This window comes from Bubalus bubalis, chromosome 12 (genome assembly GCF_019923935.1).
Source record: "Bubalus bubalis isolate 160015118507 breed Murrah chromosome 12, NDDB_SH_1, whole genome shotgun sequence".
In the NCBI taxonomy this organism is placed as follows: domain Eukaryota; kingdom Metazoa; phylum Chordata; class Mammalia; order Artiodactyla; family Bovidae; genus Bubalus; species Bubalus bubalis.
In genome coordinates, this window is record NC_059168.1 from 3,459,016 (window position 1) to 3,475,930 (window position 16,915).

General features: G+C 41.9%; 1 protein-coding gene across 5 annotated transcripts in view; it reads left to right on the forward strand.

The window, feature by feature from the left end:
* The window catches only part of VWA3B (von Willebrand factor A domain containing 3B), a 169,272-nt gene extending 158,421 nt beyond the window's left edge, over positions 1-10,851 (forward strand). For 4 of the 5 annotated variants that reach the window (XM_025260668.3, XM_025260669.3, XM_025260671.3 and 1 more), the window contains 3 exons: positions 385-485; positions 9,717-10,317; positions 10,763-10,851. In XM_025260668.3, the coding sequence (XP_025116453.3) occupies positions 385-485; positions 9,717-10,068 (453 nt within the window). In that variant the 3' untranslated portion in view covers positions 10,069-10,317; positions 10,763-10,851. The remainder of the gene's footprint in view (positions 1-384; positions 486-9,716; positions 10,318-10,762) is intronic. The other variant, XM_025260670.3, reaches the window with a different exon arrangement.
* Positions 10,852-16,915: the final 6,064 nt, after the last annotated feature.

The following is a 16,915-nucleotide window of genomic DNA, read 5'->3' on the forward strand; positions in this document are numbered from 1 at the left end:
GGGCTGACAGTGGGACTTTGAGCATTAGGTGGCGGTGACAGTTTATAAGTCCAGAAAGGAGATGGTCAAGGCTGAAGTTAAGATGGAAAGGAAGATAGTTATATGAAATAGTGTGTGTTTGTGCATGCACACACGCATCTTAGCGGGGTGAACTTGGCAAATGATCCAGAATGTGGGAAAATGACAGAAAGGATTCAATGATGACTTTTATTCAGCATAAAATTACCAAGTTAGACTCTGCATTCGAACCACTCTCTTAAGTGTCACCAGAATAGGAAAATGGCTGGTAGCTATTACAGTGGGCTGTACTAGCAAAATAAAATCACATCTGAATTTTGGATATTTCCGATTTAAATTGAATGAACTCTTTTGGTATTATTACAGGAATTTTGCCCTCGGAGTGCACTCATTAAGATCAGCCAAAACAAATATGCTCTCTCTTGCTCTCATATTAACTCACCCCCAATTCAGGAGGATTCAAAAGCGTAAGTGGACCCAACTTCTTACTTTCTGAATTTAATTTATGTCTTTGCACTTTTCATCTGCTTCTGAGTTGAGATCCATGATCTCTAAATGCTTGAGGAGAAAAGCAAAAGTGAGGATTTCCTGCTAAAATGCAGGTCTAGGATGATGGTTCCTGCCACATCACACCTTTTATCTACTGGCTGTTTGTCTATCTGATTCTAATCTCAAATTCAACATTATTTTACTGACCTTTCAGAAAAGCATTCAATCCTGTCATAAATCTGAAGGAATTATTTTCCTTTCATTGGTAAGGATTCAAGGCCTTCCAAGATGAAATCTTACTAGAAAGCACAGGTTAGATTAAGTTGCACCTGGGATCAATCACCCGTTGCCTCTTGGGGAGAGGTGAGAGTGAGGTACAGGTCCTGGCTTACCTGTGCCCTGGTGAGTGTGGGTGGGTGGTAGTTTCCTGGGGCAACGGTGGAGTGAACACATTTTTATCTGAGGCAACAGGATCAATAAAAGCTGGAAAGGTGGATTAAAGCAAAATCAGTAAGAAAAAGCTGAGACCTGGAGAGTAGGCAAGAACCCAAGTCCCTGGGACCAACAAGGAACATCAAAGTTGGAGTCAGAGCCATGACCTTGGAGGTGACCTTGAGCACAGGTTGGGCCATCTTTGGGTGCCAACCTTCCATATCCCCATGGCTTCACCTGTGCTTCATAGACAGAAACCACCAGACGTTCTCTCACTGTGCTGCTTTCCCCACCTCTGGGCTTATGGAAGCCTGGATCCCTCCCCCTGGCGTCAGAGTCCCTCCTTGTCCTACATTGATCTGCCCAGTATGTCTGTTGCAGGAAGAGGGACCTCTTCCAGAACCCAAGAGTGGGGTCTTGTCTAACACTTGGAAATGAATTGTCCAAGGAGACACATGTGCTGACAAAGCAAGAAACTTTATCGGGAAGGGGCATCTCTGTGGAGAGCAGCAGGGCAAGGGAACCCAGGAGGACTACTCTGCCATGTGGCTCCCAGTCTCGGTTTTATGGTGATGGGATTAGTTTCCGGGTTGTATCTGGCCAGTCATTCTGATTCAGGGTCCTTCCTGGTGGTGCACACATCACTCAGCCAAGATGGATTCCAGCCAATAGGATTCTGGGAGATTGGTAGGACATGTGGACTGGAGTCTCCTCTCTCCTTTTGACCTTCCCTGAATTCTTCCAGTTGGTGGTAAGCTTGTTAGTTCCACATTCCTTATCAGGACCTCCTGCTTAAGATAACTCATGCAAGTGGTTACTATGGTGCCTGGCCAGGGCAGGCAGTTTCAGTCAGTAGTCCCCTAATAGATCTGTACCCCACTGGGGTCTTGCTCAGTCTGGGGTCCTTGCTCAGTCAACTACCCTGGACTCCCTTCACCACCCAGATCTGAAACCACACAACCCAGACTGGAACTTGAACCCACTGTCTTTTAACTGAGACCACACTCCTGGTCTCAGGACGTAACGAAGCTCAGGTTCTTGATGTCTCATTGCAGAATGAATTCAGTGAGATACAGAGTCATAGGTAAGAAGTGGATTTATTTAAAGACAGACATATTCTATAAACAGCTTGCAAATATTTCTCAGCACTGCTGCACATGTGCTTCCTTAGGTCAGGAGGCTTCCTCCTGCCCTGCTGTCCAGCCATCTACCCTGAGGGCTGGGCAGAAGAATCTTCCTCACAGGTAAATCTGCTCTTGTCCCTCCCCCACTAAAGCTCCCTCCTCCCTGAAATGCCTCCTCTTAACCTAGCTTAGCTTCTTGTTGACCTGAACCAAGCCTACCTACCTGGTCTTACTTTTCCCCTAGCTACTCCCCAACTATCCTCCCAAAAGCCCTCTGCACACTAACCATACTAAATTTATAAACTTGTAGTTTTTTCCCCATGCTGTGCTTTTTCAAAGCCCTGTGCCTCTGCGTAGACTAAGTATTCCCTCCCTGGAATGCAACTCTTGCCCTTGGCTGCCTGGGGAATTCCAATATCAAAGGCAAGCATCCCATCACTCCTGTGTGTTGTTCTGGGACTCCAGTCCTCTATGGTGAGGTGATCCCACTGCCTCCTGTAAACATTTTCATTATGAGACTGTTGCCTTGTCTTGGGCCATGTACTTTCATGGTCATCACTCTTACTGGACATGAGTCTTTGAAAGCAGGGACCAGGATCTACTTCTATATCCTGGGTGCCAGGGTCCAGCCTGCAAGATGTACCCAAGGACAATTCGAAGAATGAACAGATGAACAAATACTAGGGGATGCCCAGCAAGACTCCTTGAGGGGCGAGTAGTTCCACAGAAAAGCCTTTATTAGGTATGATTGTTGAAAATAGATGTTACAATCCTTTTTCTAGATGAATATTTCATTTTTAAATAATAGCACTGTTTTTTGTTCATCTCAAAATCCTACTCAAACAATTTGATATCCAAATTACAGTACCTAATAAAGGAATATGGATACATGGGTCTAGGTATTGACCATCTTCATTAAACTCAAGATTATCGATCACTATTTTAGAATTAAAATTAAAGCCTTTCGTTATTTTCTACCTTAGTACTGCCCCAGGCCTTATTTAAAACTCTCCACTGCTAGTGGCCTACCCCAGCTTCTGGGTCTTTACACAGCAGAAACATTCATTGACCCTCTTGTCCCTCTTTGTAATTTCCACTGTTTTGTTGCTCTGGCTGCCTCTCTGCTAGCAAGAGACAGCATCTAATTCTCCTAAGCAGAGGTGGCATCCAGCCTGCTAAATTCAGAGCCTAATCTGTCTCTGTTTCCATAATCGGAGCTGGCAGCTGTGAGCACACAGAATAAAGGCGTAGGTCTGATTTTGTGTCTACACGGGGATTTCCTTCTGGTAGGTCCTTCTCATTAGAAGTTCTTTCTTACCCGCTCTTTTTTTTTTTTTTTCCCTAACATATCTTTACTTCGTATGATTTTCATACATTTGGAACGGTTCTTTTTTAAAAAAAAAAAACTTTTTATTTTGTATTGGTTATAGCCAATTACAATGTTGTGATAGTTTCAGGTGAACAGCGAAGGGACTCAGCCAGACATACACATGTATCCATTTTCATCCCCAAACTCCCCTCCCATCTAGGCTGCCGTGTAACAGTGACCAGAGTTCTCTGTGCTATACAGTAGGTACTTGTTGGCTATCCATTTTAAGTACAGCAATGTGTACATGTCTATCCCAAACTCCCTAACTATCCCTTCTTTGAATCCTTCCCCTGCCCCCTGGCAACCATGATTTCATTCTCTGTCTTTCTCACTCACTTTCTAAACGTACCATTTCCCTTTGGTGGTTCTTTAGCAGATCTTCACACCATTGCACTAAATGAGACCATTAAAAAAAATTATGGTGCTTTCTTCGAAGGACTAATTAAAGAAATGAATTGTAGGTTACAACTCCAACAGGACATCACTTGACAAAATTTTGTTTTAGAATATCAAATCCCAATACAGTATACTAACGCATATATATGGAATTTATAAAGATGGTAATGATAACCCTATATGTGAGACAGCAAAAGAGACACAGATGTATAAAACAGTCTTTTGGACTCTGTGGGAGAGGGAGAGGGTGGAATGATTTGGGAAAATGGCATTGAAACATGTATATTATCATATGTGAAATGTATCTCCAGTCCAGGTTCAATGCATGATACAGGGTGCTCGGGGCTGGTGCACTGGGATGACCCAGAGGGATGGGACGGGGAGGGAGGTGGGTGGGGGGTTCAGGATGAGGAACACGTGTATACCCATGGCGGATTCATGTCAATGTATGGCAAAACCACTACAATATTATAAAGTAATTAGCCTCCAATTAAAATAAATAAATTTATATTAAAAAATAAATAATGAAATATAAAATTAAAAAATAAAATATAAAATATAAAATTAAAAAATAAAATATCAAACCATTTGAGGTTGGTGAGACCAGGGGTACATGGTCCCAGACAGCTATGGACCAGAGTGCCAGATATCCAACTTTCCACCCTCTGCCCCTCCTTTTTTTCTTCCTTCTTGGGGTCTTCAGTTGGGGCTGACAGAGTATTTTCAGAAAACCCCTCTTCTGGTTCCTCATGAGGGTGCAACATAGTGAAAGGCAGGAAGAACAGTATTTGGAAGGTGAAGAGTTCAACATTGATTGAATATGGCTGCAGCTGATACAAATTTTTCATTTTCAGTTCAAAATTTGACACTGAAATGATTCTTAAAGCCTCATAATAAGTTTGGTTTGCAAAATATGTTACCAAGTTCACTAAATTCCAAATAACTAGTCCTTAAAGGAGATAGTTTTAGTATCACCATGTTTGTGAAGCTGTTCCAATTTCCTCTTTCCTTTGCAACCCAATGACTGTGTTCTCTGATGGCGCTTCTGAAAGAGGTGTGTCTGGTGGAGGGAAATGACCACTCTTGCCATGCCTTACCTTCAGGAAAGTCCCTGAGCTTTTTCTATATTTCACAGCATGAGAGATCTCTCTTCTTTGTGAGAATATCCCCTAACCTCTCTATGGCTTTCCCCATTTAGAGAACATACATGTAATTTTTTCTAACTCCCCAAAGCAAGTGGACCGGAAGGAATATTCCTCACTTTTTGGCATCCTCCCTTCTCACCAGCAGGAGATTCATGTCCTCGGTCTCCTTGACTACCTCCCCCAGGATCCTGTTCACATCAGAAGGCTGTGGCTTCTCGCTCCTTCCAGGAAAGTGTGCCTCGTGGGCTTAATGCTCGGACTTCCAGTTTCCTCCAGCAAAAGGACGTGCCCCTACTGGTGTTATTCAACCACCACAGCTGGGGACCACATGCTCCTCTGGGAAGGGCAGCTCTGGCAGCTGAATCCATGCTCCTGATGCCATGGAACTAGTTGGAAAACCCTCCCAACAGAGCTGGAATCCATCTTCCCTTCCTTTATTGACATTTTTTAAAATCTATTTATTTATGACTGCACTGGGACTTCATTGCTGTGCTCAGGTTTCTCTAGTTGTGGAGAGCAGGGACTGTTCTCTAGTTGCGATGTGCAGTCTTTTTGTGGTGGCTTCTCTTGTTGCAGAGCACAGCTCTAGAGCTCAGGCTCTGTAGTTGTGGTGCACGAGCTTAGTTGCCCCATGTCATGTGGGATCTTCCCATGTCTGCTTCATTGGCAAGCAGATTCTTATCCACTGTGCCACCAGGGAAGTCCTTCCCTTTCTTCTTGACAGAGTACAACTTGGGCAGATTGCCTTCAAGGCTCCTCTTTAAGAAAATTCACTGTAGAGGAAGTCTGATTTCTTGAAAAAAATTTAGCAACATTCTAAATGTGATCTCAGGAAAGCCAGAGTGAACTAATTATTGTCTCTGTGGTGACAGAAAATCATTGGGGATCTGAAGTAGGGTGTTGGTCATGAGATCCTGGAGATAAGAGTGTTCTTTCCTTGATGCGTGATTATAACCATGTGGACTTCGTGGGATGCAGTTGGCGATAAGAGTTCTGGTGGGGGGACCCTCCTCCAAGGGTTCAGATGTGGTTTGTCTGGGTCTGTGGCCAGCTCTTAATTCCTATTACACGAAATACTAGCCTCTCGTTATCCTTCTTTGAGCAGTTTAGTAATTTTCCATCAAGCTGTTTGAATTAAGACTGTGCCCCCACAGGCGATGATAATTCCCATGTTGTTGAACACTCCTCCCTTTATCCATGTAGCCTGGCCTCACACTGCCTTCCTAACAGCAGGGACATAAGTCATTGATTAAAGCTTCAAGATTCAGCGCAGACTCTGACATTACCCGAGATGAATCACTTCCCACCATCTCGCCTGGTCACTACTGACTATTTTTCCCTTAAAAGGAGCTTGCCTCTGAAATCATTAAACCTCTATATGTCATCAGCAGCCTCGGTCCATTCTGGTCAGATCAGGAGCCTCATTTCCAAGGCCTAAAAGATAAGCAGCTCAGCAGTAACCCTATGATTGAGTGCCCTGCCATATCAGGAGGGAAAAATGCCATTACCTGTCCTCAGAAGGTGTGTAGTTCTTGGGACCAGAACACAGAGTCATGGAGATCCATTACCCCTGAGGGCCAGGGGGAGCCATTTGGATGGCAACTGCCTTTGCTTTTTTTTTCAAATGATTGATGTATTTCAGCTGTGCTGGGTCTTTGTTGTTGCAGGAGGGCTTTCTCTGGTTTCAGTAAGGAGGGGCTACTCTCCAGTTGCTCTCAGGCTCCTCATTGCAGTGGCTCCTCTTATTACAGAGAACAGATTCTAGAGCACAGGCTCAGTAGTTGCGGTGTGCGGGTTTCGTTGCCACGAGGCATGTGAAATCTTTCCGGACCAGAGATGGAACCCATGTCCTCCACATTGGCAGGCAGACTCTCACCACTGGACCACCAGGAAAACCCAGCAACTGCCTTTTCTTACCAGTTTCTCCACTTTCTGCCCCTTCTGTTGTCAAAACCCCGGGGCCTCCTGATACTCATCAAACATCTCTTCAGTGCCCACCCCAGAGGTCCCCGTGTTCTTCATTTACCAAGATGGTCTCACGGACAGAGACACACTTAGTGCAGAACAGATCTGAGGCCTCAGGGAACCAGCAAGAATATGGTTAAGCTGACGATGCCTGGTCAAGGAAATGCATTGGGTTTTAAGCTAAGGAGAGCGTGGACAGGAGGCTCAGAACTCTTCCCTGAAGTTGAACCAGCTTCTCTGAAGAGCCAGTGAAGACACAGTGGCTGGCTCCCCAGACACCCCCTATAGTGTTGGCATGTTTATTGTGTTACCGAGTTAACTCTATAGTGGAAGACAATAGGGCACTAAATTTAACTCAGTTTTGGCTTAAGCTTCCCTGGTGGCTCAGACAGTAAAGAATCTGCCGGCAATGCAGGAGATGTGGGTTTGATCCCTGGGTCAGGAAGATCCTCTGGAGAAAGAAATGGCACCCCACTTCAGTATTCTTGCCTGAAAAATCCCATGGACAGAGGAGCATAGCAGACTACAGTCCAAAAATATCACAAAGAGTTGGATGCCACTGAGCGACTGAATACACACAGGGCAAAAGAGAACCACCTAGCAGGGTCCTTCTAGATGTGCTGGTGGAGAATGTGCCCTGACTGAAGTGAGGAGACGGCCGCCCTTCCCCTCCCTGCGGAGCAAAGTGAGGGTGCGTGGGGGGAATGGATAAGAATTTTCACATCAGATTCATTTCCCGCCTACTCTGCTGGCCATCCCATGAGTGGACATTTCCTTGTGGAATATCTTGAACTTGGTCAATATCAGTCATTTTGGAGAGTATGATAAAGTGGCCCAGCATCTGCTTGGTTTATCTAAAGGCTTTTCCTTGATCAAAACCCCAATCCATTTTTATTCTAATCCTGACAACTTGTGTGTGTGTGTGTGTGTGTGTGTGTGTGTGTGTGTGTGTTAGTCCCTCAGTCGTGTCTGACTCTTTGCAACCCCATAGACTGTAGTCCACCAGGTTCCTCTGTCCATGGAATTCTCCAGGCAAGAATACTGGAGTGGGTAGTCATTCCCTTTTCCAGGGAAACTTTCTGACTGAGGGATCAAACCCAGGTCTCCCACATTGCAGTCAAATTGTTTTATATATATATATATATATATATATATTTTTTTTTTTTTTTAGTTTGTGTGAACTTTATTTTTTTAATTTAAATTTATTTATTTTAATTAGAGGCTAAGTACTTTACATTATTGTGTAGGTTTTGCCATACATCAACATGAATCTGCCACAGGTGTACACATGTTCCCAATCCTGAACCCCCCTTCTACCTCCCTCCCCAGATTGTTATATTGTTTTATTCCTATTCCAAAAGTAATGCATAGTCGATATAATTTAGGAATTAAAAACAAAAAGACTAAAAACCATCCTTAGTTCCTCATTTCAAGAGTAATCACCATGTAAAGATATCTGTTTGGGTCCCTGGGGATAAGTTCCACTTATTCCCAGAAATAAGTGGAATTTCTGGATTATGTAATTCTATTTTTAGTATTTTGAGGACCTGCCGCACTGTTTCCCACAGCAGCTGTACCATTTTACATTCCCATCACAAGCATTCCAATCTTTCCACATCCTTATCAGCACTTGTTACTTTTTGGTTTTGCTTTTTCTTTTTTTGGCAATAGCTATCCTAATGGGTATAAAGTGGGCAGGCCAATTTTTTAATCTCTCTTGGAAATTACCTCCTGAGTCTTTGAACCAGTTTTTGCAAAGTATCACATGTGGTTTGAGATTCAGACCACTGAAGAGGGATTTTCTACTTAAAAATAACTAAAAATCTTTTCTCACTCTACTGATTTTTTTCTTGACAATTTCCAAAAGGATCTGAAACAACCATGGTCAAAGCTATTCAGTGTGAAAGGTAGGTGATCAAGGTGGCAGATACTGATTATGGGAACAAAATAAGGTTGAATGCCAGGCAGCTGGTGTCCTTACTTTGCCCTGAAGCCTCTGAAAAGGCAAGTTCCTGAAATGGTGCGCCATGGTGGCATGGCTGGGAAGGGATCATGGTGTTCCCAAGGCGCCTTTTTTGAAGGACAACACTTCAATATAAATAAACTGCCCAATATATTTTATTTTTTTATACCCCTTGGCCAACATCTCCCTGTTTCTCCCACCAGTCCCCCTTCTTCCCCTCCCCCTGCCTCCAGACCCTGGCAACCACCATACTATAGTCCCTTTCTATGAGTTTGGCTCTTTTTAGATTCACATATGAGTGAGATCATATAGTATTTGTCTATCTCTGTCTGACATATTTCAGTTAGCATAATGCCCTCAAGATCCATCCATGTTGTCACAAATGGCAAATTTCCTTTTTTCTTATGGCTAATAATATTCCACATATATCACGTTTTCTCTATCCATTCATCCACCAGGGGACACCTAGGTTGTTTCCATATCTTGGCAATTGTAAATAATGCTGCAGTGAACATGGGAATGCAGATATCTCTTCAAGATACTGATTTCATTTTCTTTGGCTATATGCCCAGAAGTAGAATTGCTGGATCAAAAATATTATTCTACTTTTAATTTTTTGAGGAACGTCCATGCTGTTTTCTGTAGAGGCACTACCAGTTTACATTCCCACCAGCAGTACAAAGGGGTTACTTTTTCTCCACATCCTCACCCACACTTGTTATTTCTTAACTTGGACATCTCTGTAGACACAGCAGCCATCAAAACCAGGATAACCCTTATCTCTCTCTCTTTTCTCCGTCTCTCTCTCTCTCTAGGGAAGATATGGACACAAAGAACTCTTCTCTCCTAGTATGGCCAATCCGAGAAGTTAACACAGGGGATTTACAAGCTACAAAACAGGAGAACCCTAGAAGGAAGAAAAAGAAAGCCAGCAAGAGGCTACCTCTCCAGGAGGTGGTCTCCTCAGATTCAGATGACTCTTCCCGTGGCAACAGGTCCCGAGACTCCCACCCTAAGAGACACCCTAAGCCCAAGCTGGGAGGGGGACATCATGTCTCCCAGGAACACCCTGAAGTCTCTCTCAAGGATAGCACATGTGAGCTCACACCCCAGTTTCCGGGTCAGTGTAGGCCCCAGCACAGCAAAAACTCAAACACCCTTAAGTAATGCTGACATCACTTCCCCAGAGAATGTCCTCAGCCTGGGGTCTAGGAGTCAACCAGCCATGCCATCGCTGCCACACCCACACCGGGAAAAGCCCCGCCCTGCCCTCATCAAGCGACCCACAGCCGAGGGCTGAGTGGCACCACTGAGAAACCTGAAAGCAGCCTAGCGCCATCCATGTTCACGAGCACCAGCGGCCCTTCAGGGCTGCCCTCAGCCGCCCGGCACTGCGGACCTAGCCCCTCTGCTGAGGTAAGGCCGCCCTCCACTCTGTCCTCGCCTTCCCGGTTGTGGCAAAGGTAGGTCCCTGCCGCCCTCTGCCTGGATCTAGTTGAGCCTATTGGTTCTGACTTTTCTGGGGCGTTCTTCATCCTATTATTTCCCCTGTCCTCACAAAACCGATAGAATACCATCTTCCAGTAGACACACACACCCAGGAGTTTAATCTGACCGATTACCCTCATAGGATTTTCAAGTTTTTTGAAATCTGTAGTTCTAATCTTGAAATTCTGTAGTTCTAATCCAAGCTTGCAATCTCATTTTACATTGATTATCTCCTCATAATCAGATTTTATCATTAAATATTAGGACTGAAATCAAGACCTAGTAACTTGCCTGAGAGCTGTAAAACTGAACATTACCTATTTTGTTGTCTGAAAATTTTTATTGAGCCCTCCCTAATTATTTTTGTCTGAAGTCTGTTGTAGGCACTTCTAATTGAGCGTGGAGCCAGAATAAAGACTCTTACCTTGGAAACACTTCAAAACGATTGGGCTGTTTGTTACTATTTTCTTTGAACACATTTTGGCAAAGACATACAAAAATATTCACTTCTATTCAATAATTGTTTAGTAAAATTAGCTTCATTAATTTTATTTTTTCCCCTCTCATTCTTAGTGTAGATGAAAGGCAGTTCTCCTTGCAGCTTCCTGGAGATGAGTGATGAGAAGGTTTGTTTATTTATTTATTTATTTTTTGGCTACACTGGGTCTCCACTGAAGCGTGGGCTTCTCTAGTTACAACACACAGGCTGTCTAGTTGTGGCTTGAGAGCTTAGTTGCCCTGCAGCACTTGGGATCTTAGTTCCCCTGCTGCTGCTGCTGCTGCTGCTGCTGCTGCTAAGTCGCTTCAGTCGTGTCCGACTCTGCGACCCCATAGAAGGCAGCCCACCAGGCTCCCCTGTCCCTGGGATTCTCCAGGCAAGAACACTGGAGTGGGTTGCCATTTCCTTCTCCAATGCATGAAAGTGAAAAGTGAAAGTGAAGTCACTCAGTCGTGTCCGACTCTTAGCGACCCCATGGACTGCAGCCCACCAGGCTCCTCCATCCATGGGATTTTCCAGGCAAGAGTACTGGAGTGGGGTGCCATTGCCTTCTCCGCTTCTCCAGGGATCAAACCTGCATCTCCTGCATTGGAAGGCAGTTTCTTAACCACTGCACCACCAGTGAAGTCTCAACCTCATTAATTTTAAAAATAAAATAGTCTCCCAAATTCTCCTCTCCTAGTCAGAAATAGCCCTGGGGCTATATAATAATAGGGTACAGATTATTAATAAGAAAAATATTGGATGCTTTCCTCCAGAAAAGATAGGGCAGTGTTGTGATACTCTAAAATTCATAATCTAATTAAAAGTGATGCTTACATTCCTAAAAGCTAGGAGGGGGTCACCAAGAGTTATGGTGAAGAATTTCAAGGAGGAATCCAGTTCCAAAAATATGAAAGAAAAGGGGATCAGGTTAAAATGCATCAGTAATACAAGGAGGAAGGAATTGAGGAGTGAGGAAATGATCTGGAACAAGGCTGGGGAGAGCATCCTATCCCTGGGCATCCTGTCACCCAGAACCCCAGCAGGAAGGTACTGGAGCAGTCATCCGGGTTTGGTCTGTACAGCTGAGGACTGAAGGGGTAGGAAAGAAACCATTCACTTGATCATAGTGATTCTCTCACGCATGTGTGCATTCATGTAAGCCTGCATGTATCCATTCAATTATTCAGTAAGCAGTTGAGTGCTGACAGTGTGCCAGGCTGCAGAGAGACCATTATACTATTCTGCCTCTCTCCATTTCCATGGGGATGCAAAGATGAGCTACAGGACAAATATTCATAATAGTATATTGATATTACATTATAGTGCATGATATGCTCAATGCCATTAAGTGATATGTTCAACGTGTTGTCCTTCAGTAATAATGCACAGTTCTTTGTGCTGGGAAAACTGCAATAATCGATGTATTTCCACTTCCAGCCAATGTGGAATAACAGAAATTAGATTTCTACCCATACCCCCATCCCCAACCTGAAACAACTAAAGCACCTGATAAAAATGTATGTAACAGTTTCCAAAACATTGGACAGAAGCACTGATCTCTGGGAAACAGACAAAGTGAGCCCTGTGAGTGCCTGATAGACTGTCTAGAAACAGTTTCCAGGCTCCAGTAAAGGCAGGAGATGCATTACCAGCCATCCTTACATTTCATCTGTATGCATTGCCTCAGGTAACTTGTGTATTTGATTTTCACTGAATAAATCTGCACTTTTAGCATATGACAGAAGAAGTAATAAAAGAGATTAGATCCGTTTAAAAATAATAACTATATATACAGATTTTATAGCTACCCTTTATAATTAGCTTGGATTAAAAGCCAGGAGCAGAGGCATCAGGATGGAGTGATTGATAGTCACACAGAGCTATGTGGAATGAGTACAGGGTGATAAGCTCTTACCAGAAGAAGGGGAACAGATGGTTCAAGAAGAGACCAGAATGACCCCTTGAGTGATGTGAAAAAGGATCCATGCATCAAATGACAGAATCCCCAACATTACTTCTAAGTGCCTTTCAACTCGAGAGTCTGTGCAATAACTAAAGTCCATTACTAACTCAGAGCAGTTCAACATAGATGAAAAACCATCCTTATAAAAAGGGGGAGGGGTTGTAGCCAAGACAATTTGATGAGAAAATTAATTAGGAGAATAGAATTGAAAAAGAAAATTATATTTTCACATGAAAAGAGAATATACCTGAAAAACCTGAGAGAATAGGTGATAATATTGATACTAATTGAAACAAAAACATTCAGTGAGGTGGCAGGATAGAAATTTAACATACAGAAATCATACAGTTTCTGTGTGAAAATCAAACTGTATGAAAACCAATACAGTTTTCATACACACAAGTCCTGATCAATTAGAAGATATATTGATAGAGAAAACCTCATTTACAACAGCAACTAAGAAAATTAAATATAGTCAATTCTCATAAATCTCATATTTTGAATGGCATTTAGGGTCTATAAAGTTACCTCTAAAACTAAATTTGGCATATACTGAATTATGGTTTTTAGGGGTTAGGTTCCTGTGAGCCTCTGGTCACATCGTTTCCACCAACTGATCAACATCTAACCTCCTTTTATGTGTTTTTCTGTTTAAAGACACTTATATTTAATATGTATTGTTGATTTGTTAACATAGAATTCATGGCTAACAGCACTAAAACTCCTATCTGAAGGAAGCGAATATGCATTTTCTTTGTAGGGTACATCATGGCCTTCTTGCACTTAGGAACACTAGACAGCACTTCAACTCTACTTCATTTGAAACAGTGAAATCACCAGCAGGACACAAAAGTGTGAAAAAATATGGCACTAAATATGCCATGAAAAGGACATCTGTTTACTGTATGAGAGCTGAAACGAGAAGCAGAAAGATGACCTAAGTTTTCACCACCACTCTGAGCATATGCATATTCTACAAAATACTTTGAGTATTGATTTTGGAGTTACAAAGACGTTTTAGTGACTAGGTGAATCACAAATATGGAAATCCATCGATAATGAGGATCTATTGTAACTTGAATAAACTTAACAATAAATGTGCAAAAACAATATGAGAAAAACTTTAAAACACTCCTGAAAGACACAAAATTAGATTTAATAAACATCCCCTGTTTTTAGACAAAATGGCTTAGCATCATGAATATATTAGTTCTCTCTGAGGTCATTTTTTAATGCAACATAGTCCCCATAAAAATAATACCAAATGTTTTATAAGACTTGAGAAGTTGGTAGTATAGTTCATATAGAAAAATAAATATGTGACACTAACTTGAAAATACTAAAAGACAGGAGAAGGACTTGTGATAACACATGAAACATGATAACATCTTCATGCTTAAAACTGGATAGTGCTAACACAAGACAAGGAGACCAGTGGGATAAAATAGTGTCTAGAAACAGACCCAAATATAAATAGAAATTTAGTGTATTACAAAGGGCTGATGTCCCTAAAATATAGAGAACTCTTAAAAATTGAAGGGGAAAAAATGACCAAAAACATGGCAGAAAATAGGCAAAGGACATAAAAAAAAATATAAGAATAAACCTAAAAGCTTGAAGAGATGTTTAACTTCACTCATGTTAAGAGAACTACAAATTAAAACTATTGGGAGAACTTCCAGAAATGTGGCAGTGTGAAGTGCTAATGCAAATCCTTTCACAATAACAATTTTATGGCCTGCATAAAATATTTTTTAAAGTCAACAGGTGGGACTTCCGTGGTGGCCCAGTGGCCCAGACTCCACGCTCCCAATGCAGGAGACCCAGGTTCGATCCCTGGTCAGGGAACTAGATCCCACAACTGAGAGTTAAAATGTGGCGACTAAATATCTTGAATGCCAAATCGAAGATCAGTGTTATAGCTAAGACCTGGCACAGCCAAATAAATAAAAATAAATATTAAATAAAAGTCAATAGGTATTTAAAACCACAATAAAAATGTTCGAAAGCATATAGGATATGGAGAGTTTATTCTCCAAAAACTGCATCTAGAAGAGATAAGATTTGTGGCGACAAAGAAGAGGTGGCGACACTCTGGCTTAAGGGCAGTTCCCAATTTTCACGCCCAAGGCCACAGAAAACTATATACTGACTGGCTCCCGGTGCCAGAGATAAGTGTTCAAGGCTGGAAAAGAAGTGAAAATTTAAAGATATCTTGGGAGCAAGAAACCACAGTCAGAGTGAGTCATAAAAACTGAATATTAACTGTTTTTATTCCTGACTGATCACTAAACTATATAAGCATGTGTAAGGGAGAACTCAGGGAGCTCTGTTTAAAACCAACAACAACAACAAAAAGGCAGAAAACAGGAATTTTATGAGATAGAGCTGCAAGTCTGTGTGTTGGCTGCCTGTTAACTGAAATGTATTTGCAAATCATGTACAGCTTGGGCAGCAGTGATCTAGTCCTGTGGGATTACCACATCAGGGGACAGAGTCTGAGGCTGGCAGTGCAGTTGAAAATTTAAACAAGGAAAGAGTGAGCTTCAAAATCTGCTACCAAGATATGTAGACATAAGGGAACTACCCAAGGTGCCAGAGTTAAAAAGCAGCAATGAGAAGCCGTAAGAACAGAATAAAAATGTGAGCAGCTTCATACTACAGGAGAGAAGAGTTTGCAGTTTGAGTACAGCAAGTTAACTTATTACTAGAATAGAAAAAAAAACACAACAGCAGACCAAAAATAAATAAACAAAAACCCCCCTTGAAGAACACAACGGGCTTCACACTGCTAGAATATATTGCCTACAGTGTCTGATTTTGAATTAAAAAACTTAGTAGACATGCAGAGACACAAGAAAATGTGTTTCATTCTAATGGCTGAAAGAATCAATAGAAACTTTGAATCTAGATGTTGTGTTTAACAAACTTCAAAGCAATAATCATAAATATATACAGGGAATTAAAGGAAAATCAATGAAAAAAATGAATAGGGAATCTCAATAGATAAAAGGAGGTCTTAAAAATACAAAAGGAGAATCCTAGAGCTGAAAAATATAACAAAGCATACTAAAAGGACTGAACAGCAGAAGGAGAAAGCAGAAGAATCATTGAACTTGAAAATATATTGAGAAAAATTACCCAATTCAACAAAAAGAACAGAAACAAAAAGGTATTGGAGAAAAGTAAACAGAACCTCAGAAACCAGTGGTATGGTTTCAAACATTTTCAAAATATGTGAAATTGAAGACCTAAAAGAGGAGACAGGAAAAGAGAAAAAACATATTTAGAGACAATGACTGATAACTTCCAAAATGTGGTGGAAAACATTAGTAGATTCTAGAAGTCTAAATAATCCTAAGCATAATAAATACAAAGAAAACCACTCTAGGCACGTTGAAGTCAAAGTGTTAAAAAGATGATGATAACAAGAAAATCTTGAAAACGGCCAAAGAACAATGTGTTACATTCCAGGAAACGATGACGCAGTATTAATGACTTCTTAACAAAAGCTATGGAAACCAGATGTTGGAAGAACAAAGTGCATAAAAAAAAGGAAAATAACAAAAACCTGTAACAAGGAATTGTATATTCAGTGGAACTAGCCTTTGACAGTGAAGGTGAGAGAAACCCCACTTCCAGTATGTTTGAATAAACTCTCAGGGAAACCAGTGATCTTTTTTTCTAAGTGTGCCCTTGGCTAGGTTATAGTCCCCAGGAATTCAGACACTAATCTAGGTGGTGGTGGTGGTGTTCAGTCACTAAGTCAAGTCCGACTCTTTGGGGCCTCATGGAATATTGATTGCACACCAGGCTCCTCTGTCTTCTGCTATCTCCCAGAGTTTGCTCAAATTCGTGTCCATTGAATCTGTGATGGATTCTGTCTATCTATTCTAACCATCTCATCCTCTGCCGTCCCCTTCTCCTCCTGCCCTCAGTCTTTCTCCACATCAGGGTCTTTTTCAATGAGTCAGCTCTTCACATCAGGTGGACAAAGTATTGGAGCTTCAGCTTCAACAACAGTCCTTCCAATGGATATCTAGGTTTTGAAATGAAGGTATTTTGTAGGTATAATTAAA